The sequence below is a fragment of the Oryza sativa genome, chromosome 4 (assembly GCF_034140825.1).
Source record: "Oryza sativa Japonica Group chromosome 4, ASM3414082v1".
NCBI lineage: Eukaryota > Viridiplantae > Streptophyta > Magnoliopsida > Poales > Poaceae > Oryza > Oryza sativa.
In genome coordinates this window covers 29984891-29996987 of record NC_089038.1, presented here as the reverse complement: position 1 = coordinate 29996987, position 12097 = coordinate 29984891, and the positions used below count along the sequence as shown (strand labels likewise).

At 43.7% G+C, this 12097-nt stretch overlaps 2 protein-coding genes across 2 annotated transcripts; one reads left to right on the top strand and one right to left on the bottom strand.

The window, feature by feature from the left end:
- Positions 1 to 1179: 1179 nt before the first annotated feature.
- LOC4336777 (histone H4) lies at positions 1180 to 2069 on the top strand. Its single transcript, NM_001419822.1, has one exon. It carries the CDS (start codon positions 1256 to 1258, stop codon positions 1565 to 1567), a length of 312 nt encoding a protein of 103 aa, NP_001406751.1. The 5' UTR covers positions 1180 to 1255; the 3' UTR covers positions 1568 to 2069.
- Positions 2070 to 2138: 69 nt separating this feature from the next.
- LOC4336776 (expansin-A10-like) lies at positions 2139 to 5595 on the bottom strand. The gene is made up of 3 exons (NM_001419823.1): positions 5327 to 5595; positions 4737 to 5052; positions 2139 to 2756 (listed from the first exon to the last, which is right to left on the bottom strand). The coding sequence occupies exons 1-3, from the start codon at positions 5472 to 5474 to the stop codon at positions 2447 to 2449; spliced, it is 774 nt and encodes a 257-aa protein (NP_001406752.1). The 5' UTR covers positions 5475 to 5595; the 3' UTR covers positions 2139 to 2446.
- Positions 5596 to 12097: the final 6502 nt, after the last annotated feature.

The window sequence follows — 12097 nt, the reverse complement described above, 5'->3', positions numbered from 1 at the left end:
AAGAAATGAAAAGATATGCACCACCTATCACAGTGAGATCAAATCATAATTTGATACACCTTCCGTACCATTATAAGTGTCGCCATAAATTTTCGTACTCAATATTTAATCGTCTGTCTTATTTGAAAAATTTATGAAAAAATTTTAAAAGTTAAATCACGCATAAAGTACTATTCATATTTTATCATCTAATAACAATAAAAATACTAATCATAAAAATATTTTAAATAAGACGGACGATCAAAGTTAGGCCCTGAAATCCACAACTACGGTTGTGTTTAGTTCACACAAAAATTGAAAGTTTGGTTGAAATTGAAACGATGTGACGAAAAAGTTGAAAGTTTGTGTGTGTAGAAAAGTTTTGATGTAATATAAAAGTTGAAAGTTTGAAGAAAAACTTTGGAACTAAACACGGCCTACGTTTAACGGAGGGAGTAGTTGTGAAATACAAACTGATACTAGCTGTGTATCAAATAAAAACCTTTTGCTGGAAACCTTTTGCAACCAGTAAGTTTCTCAAGAATACACGAGGCACATGGCCGTGAGCCTGCGAGATGATCCTAAAGGCTGCTACTTTTTGCTGGTGAAAACTTGAACATGATGATCGATTCAATCCTAGACTCCCAGTACCTCCATATTCGAACCATGTCACAAATCATTCTGCTTCTCTGATCTGCATCATCAAAAAGTCCTAATTACGGGTCCGAGTCAAAGGGCAGACACAAACTGACTGGATTATGATGGGAGCAATCAATGATGTTACCATCAGAACAAAATGGGCTAGAAAGTATAGTCGAAAACACTCAAAAGTCCACAAGGCCATCAAACTTTGTTCCGGCCCAAATCAAAACTGGTAACAAGTCCCCAAACACCAGCCCACCCCCTCGCATCCGCTGTCTATTGAGTGGTTGATCGTCGCCGTCCAACTTGAATCCAACGCCTAGATCTCCACTCCCACGGATCGACTCCCCTCGCCACGTCATCGATCCGCGCCAGATCACTCCCCATCCAATCAAACTCCTCCGATCCCAATCCAACGCTCCAACCCCACGCTCCCACGGATCCATCCAACCCCCGAAACCACCCTCCCGCCTCAGCCCTCCCAATTCCCAACCCAAAATTTCGCATTCCCTCCCAAATCCACCATTATATATTCATCCCCCGAATGGCCGAATCCCCAATTCCACACAAGGCTTCTTCCACATCTCCACCCAAATTCCAAATCTCTCGGTGATCGGAGCGGTTAGCTGCGGCGATGTCGGGGCGCGGCAAGGGAGGCAAGGGGCTGGGCAAGGGCGGCGCGAAGCGCCACCGCAAGGTGCTCCGCGACAACATCCAGGGGATCACCAAGCCGGCGATCCGGAGGCTGGCGAGGAGGGGCGGCGTCAAGCGCATCTCCGGGCTCATCTACGAGGAGACCCGCGGCGTGCTCAAGATCTTCCTCGAGAACGTCATCCGCGACGCCGTCACCTACACCGAGCACGCCCGCCGCAAGACCGTCACCGCCATGGACGTCGTCTACGCGCTCAAGCGCCAGGGCCGCACCCTCTACGGCTTCGGAGGCTAGACGAGTACAGATTCGATGGTGTTGGGCGTAGCAGCGCTAGCATTATTATGTCGTGTGCTCCGTGTGTGTCGTTGTGTCTGTGACTCCTTGTGTTCTAGTCGTCGGTGTGTTTCATCAAGTTTCGACTTCTGGTCGACTGGATGTAATACCTTGTTCTGTTCAATGAAACCTTGTTTATGACCGAAAATATGGAGGTTTGGAGGTTTGATGCATATTTTTTCATGGCTATCTGTTTGAATCTGTCCAACCTCTCAATGCGTCATGCCTTGTGCATCGCATCTGTAATTTCCTGAAAGCCAATCGAAACTGACCAAAGTGTACCTGAAGAGATGCAGTATTGCAGTCTGAATATTGTGAACTCCTTGGTGAAGTAGTACAACACAATGTTTGGTCTAGCATGATGTAAACTTGCAAATTACTAGTAGTACAGTTAGTACTTTGCTCAGTTGCTCCTTGTTTGTAAACTTGCAAATTACTAGTAGTACAGTTAGTACTTTGCTCAGTTGCTCCTTGTTACCATGTCACATTACATGTATAAAGTCTTAATGCAGCCTCCACAAAACAAAGATCTACAGACAAGGGTATGACACTGTTTAATTGCTACAAATAATTACCATACAATCGAGACAACAGGTACAGCCTTCTATTTTGAATGGTACATCAAGCCTCTGTAGTGCAATTATCAGAGTTCCAAATGGTACATGCCACATTTATGAGCACCTTTTCTATGTTGGACTACTATTGGAGGCTCTGCACTAAACATTTCTTTCTCTAATGATACTATTATCGTTCCTCAGAGGAATATACAATAGTACAATCCAACTCATAGGATCAGAAAAAAATTTGTAACTGTAAGCTGCTATTGGTACCCTTTCCTCTCTAGAGCAGGAACTGCTTGCCAGTGTATGTTTTGCCGAAGTCCCACTCCTTAGGGACCACGTTGTAGTTGGTCAATGTTTTTCCATCACTTGAGGTGAGCTCGAAGGAGAGAGGCTGTCCCCTGAAATCAGAGTTGATGTGCCATATCTGCCCCCAGTTGCGGCCCATCGAGAGCCAACCGGACTCCGTTCCTTTGATCTTCACTGATCGGACATCGCCAGCACCACCGACATTGCTAATTAGGACTGTCAGGAAGAAGCTTCGACCAGCGACTGCGAATCGCACACCACCATCACGAAGACAGTTGACGCTGCATACAAATTAAACACGCCAAGATTAGTGACAATTGACAATTTTTGCTGACCAATTTACAATCTACAATAATTTTGCTTTCTATCTACAGGCTATCATGTTACTGATAGCCTTGTACAGCTGTCCTTGTGATGGTTCACTGCTCAGTGAAACAATCCGTTCAAACAGATTGTCACTCTCATGGAAATCCTGCCAACAACTGAGCCCTGTAACATATGGTGAAGCCTGAAATAATTTAAAAGCGCTGCAGGTTGATGTTCTCTACAAAATGTCCTGGAACATCGATCTTGAGGAAGTATGATAGGCACATAAATATGACAGTATGATATTCAGGAAACCATCTTGAAGTTGAACATCTAATTGATGCCAACTTAGACGCACATTTGATGCCAACTTAAACGCACATAATGGATATTGCATTACTCAACTATACCTCAGAATATTTGAGAAAGTAATACAGGCAACCTAATTCAGCATCACATTAGGGGGTTCGTAAAATTAATTCTTGAATATTACTAGAAATGACGTACACTAATTTACAGACGTCAACTGGAAGATTGTAACCTATTTAGATCTAGAGCACTAAGATGTGAAGAAAAATCTAGTGCAGGAAAAGATAATGCCTGACTATGAACTGATCTGTTTAACACTATTTTAGTTTTGATAACAGATCAAATTATTGAAGGACTTGAAAGACATACCAACCGGTATAAATTGCTAGTACAGAAAGCAAATTAAGGACAGCTACAGTCCACAAATAATGCAGCAATTCAACCTGTGGGACTAACTTAGTGGTCATTGAAAGCTTAAAGGAACATCTAATGTACCCCAGAAAGGAATTAAGCGTGATGGAAAACGGTCTATGTAATGGAGCAGACTAACATTCCTTAGTGCCTACCGATACAGATTAAAAAAACTGCTGGAAATTACCCAGAACTGTGTACTTTTGAGTCTTGATTATTAGGATTAGCCTGGGAAAACCTCGTAAACTAACTCAGATATGAGGAAGGCTGTTTGCATAAATTCGGTGTGAGTTGCTGTTACCTGCAGGTCCATAGCTCACAGCCTCCGGATTCTAGCTAGCAACCTTAAACTAGTAGAGTAATGGAATAAATGAATTCTCACGAGCGACATTTAGATGACAATAGTAAGTTACTGCTAGTTTTCTGATCAATGGTGCATGTAAGTTGCATCGTTTTAATTCCAACCAGCAAAATATTATTCCAAACTATATGAATTTTTAACTGAAGCATACACCAAGTTTCTTGTGCTGCTTTTTTTTTTTGGAAACCAGTTTCTTGTGCTGCTGAGCCAGAAGCAAATCAACTGAAACAGTTAGAACTCTAACAGTACTTACGAAAATGGTGCATCAAATGGCTGAAGGCTTTAAAAGTACTGCCCTTTTTTCTCCTAACCTAGACACCTAAACACACTACAGCATAAAGGACCATGAAACTATCCAACTGAACCCTAAGGGCACCCGCAATGGTTATCTATAGGCTCTCTACAAGATATCTATGTCAGCATATTTTCCTACATTGAAGAGATTAAATGAAGAGAGAGAGCAAAGCTATCTACTAACCTGGAGATAGTCTATAGAGAAAAACGAGGCAATGCATTAGAGAGCTATAGATACCCATGTAGACATACTATTGAGGTGGTTTACTATTAATCTAGTCTATTGCTGAGATGTACATGTTTTATAGAGAGCACCTTACTTTACCATTGCGGGTGCTCTAACAGAAGTTGACCGTATTGGAAGACGGCCCATTTCCTTTCCTCCACAACGGCCACTTATAATTCAGCTTTTCTGGGATCCCACATTCTACCAACCGACGCAATTCTAAGCACTTTCACATTTCCACACAAAGTGGATTAAGAAAATGGGAAACATAAACCTCAGATCTAGTCTAGAATCCAGTGCAAAGTAGACTAAAGATAGCAGCAATCAAAGGATGCAGCCAAGAATCGAACGTACCGGCGGTACTGGATGGGCATCACGCCGGCCTTCCAGAGCGCAATCTTCTCGAAGGACTGGATGGGGAGGAGGAAATGGTGGTTGGGCGGGTTGCAGACGCCGCCGGCGTCGGCGGGGAGACCGAAGTTCGGGGCGCAGAAGTTGGTGGCCGTGACGACGATGGAGGTTCCGGGGAGGCAGTACTTGAGGTCATCCACGCACTTCACCTCGTAGCAGCCGCCGCACGCCGCGCCGCGCTCGAACAGCGCCGTGCTCAGCCCCACCGTCGCCATCCCGTACCCGTGCTTCCCCAGATCCCCGAACCCGCACGCGCCACCTGTAATCCGCCCAACAGCACGGCACAAATCAAGCACGCTCCTACGGATGAAACCATGATAGAGGAAGCAACCAATTCAAGAACCAACCGTACGCGCAGATAATTCAAGTAACCGAGCGTGCGGCTTTGAGGGAAATTTCGTCCGCGGGACATGCGGGAAGAGAAATCTTCCATGGCCTTAGGGGTAGTTATGGAGAATTAAAGAAGCGCAAGGACAGATTCGTTCCTAGATGCAGAGATGACCAAAGAGAGCCAGCTAGCTTTGGATGCGTACCGATGGCGTCTTCCGGGTCGGCGGCGTAGTAGGAGGCCTTGGCGGAGCGCCACTCGGAGAGGGCGGAGGAGCCGAGGGTGGACGGGTGCTGGTGGCCGGTGGCGAGCGCCGGGAGGAGGAAGAGGACGAGGAGGAGGCAGGGAGCCATGGCTCCAAAGGTGTTCGTCGGTATGCCTCAGTGCAGTGTGGTGTGGTGGGGGAGAGTGGAGTGGAGTGGAGCTGTGCTGCCGTCTCGAGCCCGTGCGAGTGTGAATTGCTTTGGCTATAGTAGCAGGTTCTGGGGCCTTATTGTTTTTATAGACGCTTTAAATGGTATTTTTAATGGAGTTTTTCTTTTCCCTTAGTGAGGAGTAGCTTTTGAATGCTTGTGAGAAAAGGGAGGTGGATATTTAGACATAGAAAGGAATTGAAAGGCTAGATGAAATGCAAAATCTTTTTCTGCTCTCCGTGCAGAGAAAAGAACACCCCATGATTATAGGGCTTTATTCCATTTGGTAGGGTACATTTGTAAAGAGTACGTGATGCCTAATTAATATGCTCAGCTCACTAGTTTTTCCAACCGCCCTTTCTTGTTAATATAAGTAATTGCTAATTCCTCTATCACATAATATATATAACAATCTAATATAGGATTAAACGCAACGTAGTAGCACATTTTATCCAGATTTATAGTACTAGATTATATCTAATCTTATACTTAATTATTATATTTGGGAATGGATATAGTAAATTATACCACTAAATCTATTGATTTTTATATAGAGACTTTTATTTTTTAAAAAAACAAGGTTAAACTTTAATCGTTGATTGTTATCATACAGTGAGCTTTCAATAGCTATAAAACCTATAATTTTTTGGAACTTCGCTAGGCTACGCTTGGCAATGCATGAAAGTGAGAAGATTTCTCACATTTTTTTTTCATTCGCACACTTCACAAAGTGCTAAATGGTACGTTTTAAAAAATCATATTAATCTATTTTTCAAGTTCAAAAAAGGTATTACTTAATTAATTATAAGCTAATAGTTCACCCATTTTAATTTTATATATTTTCTTAATCTTCTCATTTCCTCTTCTATTAAAAACCATAAGATGTTAGTCTATTAGCATATTTTATGAGCATAAAATGTGATTATAAGTTGAAAAGGAATTGATCAAAATCTATAATCTATATGGTTTGACTTTTTTAAGATCAGGATGGAGTACTTGATAGTACTTGGCATCCCTGAGGTATGGTTAGCACCTTCCAAGAACCCTACAATTAATATTAGCTGAAATCTTTTACGGCTAGTGTGCACACTATTTTCGAAAGAAAGAAAAAAAAAGAATTTAGGTGATGTTACCCTAAAATTCTACACTCACACTCAAGGAAAAAAAACCAATACAATTAGAATTAGTGTCCATTTTACATATGACTGCAAATTGCTTGCCACATTTATTTGACTACCTGTTGCAGATATTTTGCCTTTTATCGTCTGCTTGTTAGTATATTAACTGAAACTAAAATTGAATTTATAAGCCCAATTTTAGGGTTTTTTTACATCATGTCTATTTTCCGCCATTGACATTTAAAACCCAATAACACAGATATTTGTGCATAAATTATGTTTTACTACATTTATTTTTCTACTACGTATCGCTTGTGAATCACCAAATCTTGATCCAAACCACCTCGAAGATCGAAGAACATAATCAAAGAGCTGAACTTGTTTCTCGAGTATCCAACTAGCTTTCGTCAACCACTGTCCACTGGTGCAGTCAAAAACCAGAGGAGGTTTGTACCAGTAGTCCAGTACACACATCTGGGTGTCCACCGGGGAAGCTTTGTTTGATCCATCCAAGCGTTTCAGTGCACGCGGCCATCTTGTTGCAGATTCAGGCTGTTTCTGGAGTTTTGGACTACCCAATAATGGCGGCCTGGCGGGCACAGAGCTTGGACTTCGTTCGAGAGGGCGGAACTGTGCATGTGAGGTGGCGTGACCGCTTCATTCTCTGTCTCCTGGCGACTCATGCGGACGCGGGGATTCTACGCGAAGCACGCACCAGCCATTGATGTTGGTGATTTTGATTGTTGATGATCCAAACTGGGTACAGTCAACTACCAGGACAGTTGCAGTGGCAAGATCCGGTTATGTAGGCGAACAGCAGTGAATAATAGCTCCATGATAAGATGGGCATATATATTTCTAGACGATTGGTCAAAGAATCTTCGATGAGTGGTGCAGTTTGTGTTCTTCCATGTTACTCGTACACCACGGCCGCGACGACTCGCCGGCACTATTAATGTGTACATGTGTTGCACCGGGTGTCGTAGGCCCACAGCACGGCCGCAGGCGGTGGTAACTTGTGAATAGGTACGTGTGACACGGTGCGAGTGTGAGCGTGTGTGACCACACCGCCACGGGCGTATGTTTCTCGAGCGAATTCGATCCGGCACCGGCGCACCGCGAACGCATACGGGGAGGATGTTGCTCGGACGCACCCGTCCACTCGCCGGGAGCGTCAGGCAGGCAGCCAGCGTTTGGCTCGCCTCCCTCGCCCGGTTGGCCGGTTGACCGGCCAGCCATCCACCCGCGGCTCGGCGTGCCTCCCTCCACTACCCGCGCGCGCTGCGTGTTAGGCAGGGGGGATGCCACGGGACGTATGGTAGTGAGCTGGATAGTGCGGCCGCTCGGTCGACGGTCGGTCGCGCTTGCTGTGGGCTGCTGCGCTGCGTAACTGCCAGTTTGATCGGCGCCCAAGGCGGGCCGCGGGCGGGAAACCCAGGCCGGGTCGGCAGGAGGTGGGGACTGGATCACAGGACAGTCTCCGCGAGCGGAAAGGCTAATTGGCGCGTACGCATTGCCGACGCGCACGCCGGCCCATTAAGGCCCATGCACGTACTCGCTTGCGTTTCTTTTTTTTTTTACGCCTCCGTTTGTTCGTTTTTCTTTTTTTTCGCTGTTTGTTATTCCTGCCGTATGGATAGATTAGTTTCCTATTTTTACTAGTGATTAGTTTACTAGTAATTTTTAAATCTTTTTAAATTTGGACATGAAAATTTTCAAATCTCGAGTTAAAAGTTTTCAAATATCAAGTTGAAAGTTTTCAAAATTCTCAAATATGTACTTGAAAGTTTTTGAATCGACTTGAAAGTTTTCAAATCTTGAGTTGAAAATTTTCAAATCTCGAGTTGAAATTTTTTTCAAATCTGGACCTGATAGTTTTCGAATCTCGAGTTGAAAGTTTTCAAATCTGAGTTGAAAGTTTTGAAATCTCAAGTTGAAAGTTTTCAAAACTTTCAAATCTGGACTTGAAAGTTTTCGAATCTGAGTTGAAAGTTTTCAAATCCGAATGGAAAGTTTTCAAAATTTGACTTTAAAATTTAAATCATAAATCAAAAGTTTTTAAATCTGACTTAAAAATTTTCAATCTGTTAGTAAAAAAATCTCCCGAAAAAAGAAAACAAATCTCGAGAATCTTCCCTAATTACTCGTCATTAGTGTTAAGTGAGTGCTAACTAATACTATAGAGTAGTTAGGGAGGTGCTCGCTGCTGGCGAGCACGCGCCAGCTAGCAGCCCCCCTCCGCGAGCGCTGGAGTTGCGAGGAGTTGGCTCGAGGAGCGCTGAAAAAGTTGGCCCGTGGGATGAGTCGTTCGCCAAATGGACCGTTGTCAGGCTGACAATATGGGTGGGCATATGCCCTGTTAAAGGACTAAGGGTCTTTTCAGATTATAGCCAAAATAAATCTTACTAAGTTTTGGCAATGCCATAATATTGTCAAAATTTTGACAGGATTTCTTATGTATTGATCAAATTTGGCAACAAACTAAACGTAGACATTTTTTTGACAACTTTACCAAAAAATGGTTGGTTAAAAATGGCATCAAAGTAAATAGACCCTAAGTTCACTTAAGGTCCCTCAACTTGACATCGAGTTCAAATTATATCCTCCAACCACAATCCCAGATATAACATATCCCTCAACTTGAAAACTGATACAAACATAGCTCTAAGACAGTATCGTAAGCTGATGTGGATCCAAAAACAAAAATAAAAAGTAAAAAAAATATGGACCCAACGTATCAATGAAACCACAGTTTCTTCCTATTCCTCCTCTCCCCTTTCTTCCCCCATCTCTTTCCAGTGCGCTCATCAATGGAAAGGCCGCAATGACGAGCTCAGGGTGAAGCCGGGCGCTGTCAATGAGTCTGTCCCGCCGCCGACGCCGAGCTTGTCTGCTCACACCATCCTCCCACAGCGGTGCACAGGATGCGATACATGAAGGCGGTGCACCGAGCCCGCCCATGCGCAGTGTCGCGTCGGGGATGCGTCTCCTTGTCGCTACCCTGGAAATCCGCCGATCATGCGGGCCCCACTCGGTGACTTCCTCGCCGCGTTATTCTACGCAACACCCTCGCTTGGGGATGCCGTCACAGCGGAGCATGAGCATAGTGGCGGCGTCGAGAGGGGTGTCGAGGCGGTGGAGGACAGCGGCGGCGATGGCGCCGCCCATGAAGAAGAGGACAAAGAAAGTGGAGAAGCACTTGTAGTTCTTAAGGAAGCCCGTGCAGCTGTAGCAGTAGAGCGCGACGAGGACGAAGGTGACGAGGACGACGACATCAAGGAGTTAGGCGACGAGCTTCTGCACCTGGCTATCCGTGGAGCTCTCGAGAGATGAGTGTGGCGGCGGTGACCGGAAGTAACGTGGCTGTGCCTGACCTCGGGGAGGAGCACGGTGCCTTTGTCGGATCCGACGACTCGGTGGCAGGATCCAGGCGCCCACGTCGATGCCGGCGGAGGAGACGGGCATATTCAGGAGGAGGAGGATGAGAGGAAAGTTGTGATGGTGTGGGTCCCACTACATCTTTTTATTTTAACTGGACAATCACTGGCATGTGGGTCCTACCTTTTTCTATGACTTTAAGTGCCACATAAATGTCACGTAAACGCCACGTCAACCAAAAACATCATCTAAACCGTCTTGGGATCTTTTTTTTTTCTAAGAAACACAGTACAAACGCAGACGCTCACAATGCGTGCACATTCACACCTATGAACACATACACAATCTTATTTATACTGATTTTGAGAATTAAGGACTATCATATCTGGTATTGCGGTTTAAGTATGAATTTCAGACCGAGCAACAAACTAAAGGACCTAAAGTGAACTTACTCCTCCTGTAGAAACACTACAGATACAGTTATGGCCCAATGGTCAATGAGCAGTTTTGGGCCCATAATATTCAACCTGACCTTATTTCTGTATTTATTTTTTCGGGATGGCTATTTGGCAGTCGCATGTTTTTTCTTGGCTCTATCATTCGTTTTTTAAGCCGTCGGATTTCTTTGTGATTCGTACTGGCTTGTAGTTCATTTTGTAGTATCGGTGTGTGGGCTTATGAGCTTTTTATTTGTGTCTGGGCTTTTGGGCTTTTTTTTTGTGTGTGGTAATTATGTGGGACCCACATCAGAAATTTTTTTTCGACAGCCCGTGTGGGACCCATGGGCACTGTTCGAATTTTGAAATCCGCGCTTGTCTTTTTTGTGCCGACGGAGAGAGAGTGAGTCAGATAGAGGGAGAGAGAGAGAGATATTTCTCTCGTTCTCGTCGTCTCAGGCGACGCGGCGGTGATTTTGTCGGGCGGAGCGGCGGCGTTTCCATCGGGAGGAGCGGTGGCGATTCCGTCCAGTGATTGTGCAGTCCTGTTGCGCAGTTTGCGGGAGGTGAAGGTGGCAGATTTATTTTCCATTTTTTATCGATTTCTTCTTCTATTTGTTGCTCTTGTGTTGATTCATCTCTTCATTTTTCTCTTCTCGTAGTCTTTGGTTTGCTGGTGGCTACGACGCGGCTGTGAAGTTGGAGCTGATTTCGGTGAGTTTCCCCTTCGTTTTTCTGATATTCCCTTGTGTTTTAGGTCGTCGATTCGTGGGGCTTGTAGATCTGAGTTTGTTTCGACTCGGAATCTATGTATGTGTTTGATATGGTGAATCCCCTTGATTCATATTCGTTTATGACTCGGTGATCTCTGTGTTCTTAGCCCTATATATTGTCTTCTTGTGCACTAGATCTACGCTTTTTCTTTTGTCTTCTATATGAAAATTATAGAACATGATATGGTTGTAGTTGTGAACTAGATCTGTGCTTTTGCTTTTGTGAACTAGTTACGTGCTTTTTTATTTTGTTCTAGAACTGTGTTTTTTTGCTTTTTTTTGAACTAGATGTGTGCAAATAAGGGAGTAATGTACATATGTTCACCTATCTGTACGCACTGATTGTTTTTGTAGTGATGCATTCAGGATGTTTTTATTCTAGAAATCTGCAAATGCTATATGTTAATTCAATGACAACCTTATATGAGCAGTTAAATTTGTTATTGATATTATCAGTTGTTTTTTGCATGACTAAGATATGCTGGTTTGTACTAAGTTTCAAGTTTTATGTCTTTATTAGAATGGTATTTATGGTTGTTAATTTTTTTTTGTCTCTGATGCATGTTCCATGTTCAGGTTCAGTATTCAAAATGAGAAGAGTACTGTTATGTTTATGGTTGTGATTTGTGTTCTTAGCCCTAGATATTGTTTATGTGGACTAGATGTGTGATTCATTTCATTTTAGATATATCTTTTTGTGATTGCTTTTTTGCATTTGTGAACTAGATCTGTGCTTTTGCTTTTGTGAACTAGATGTGTGCAATGTACATTTGTTGACCCTTCTGTATACCCTTGATTTGCATGTTCTGTGCACTGATTGATTTTGTAGTAATGCTTTGATGTCAGTTTCTAAATCT

Bases quoted from the DNA above. Each gene is read 5' to 3' on its own strand.
- LOC4336777 (NM_001419822.1), top strand. From the start codon at position 1,256: ATGTCGGGGCGCGGCAAGGGAGGCAAGGGGCTGGGCAAGGGCGGCGCG.
- LOC4336776 (NM_001419823.1), bottom strand. From the start codon at position 5,474: ATGGCTCCCTGCCTCCTCCTCGTCCTCTTCCTCCTCCCGGCGCTCGCC. The intron at 5,053-5,326 runs GTACGCATCCAA...GGCGGATTACAG, and splicing joins CGACCCGGAAGACGCCATCG to GTGGCGCGTGCGGGTTCGGG. The intron at 2,757-4,736 runs GTACGTTCGATT...ATTTGTATGCAG, and splicing joins ATGCCCATCCAGTACCGCCG to CGTCAACTGTCTTCGTGATG.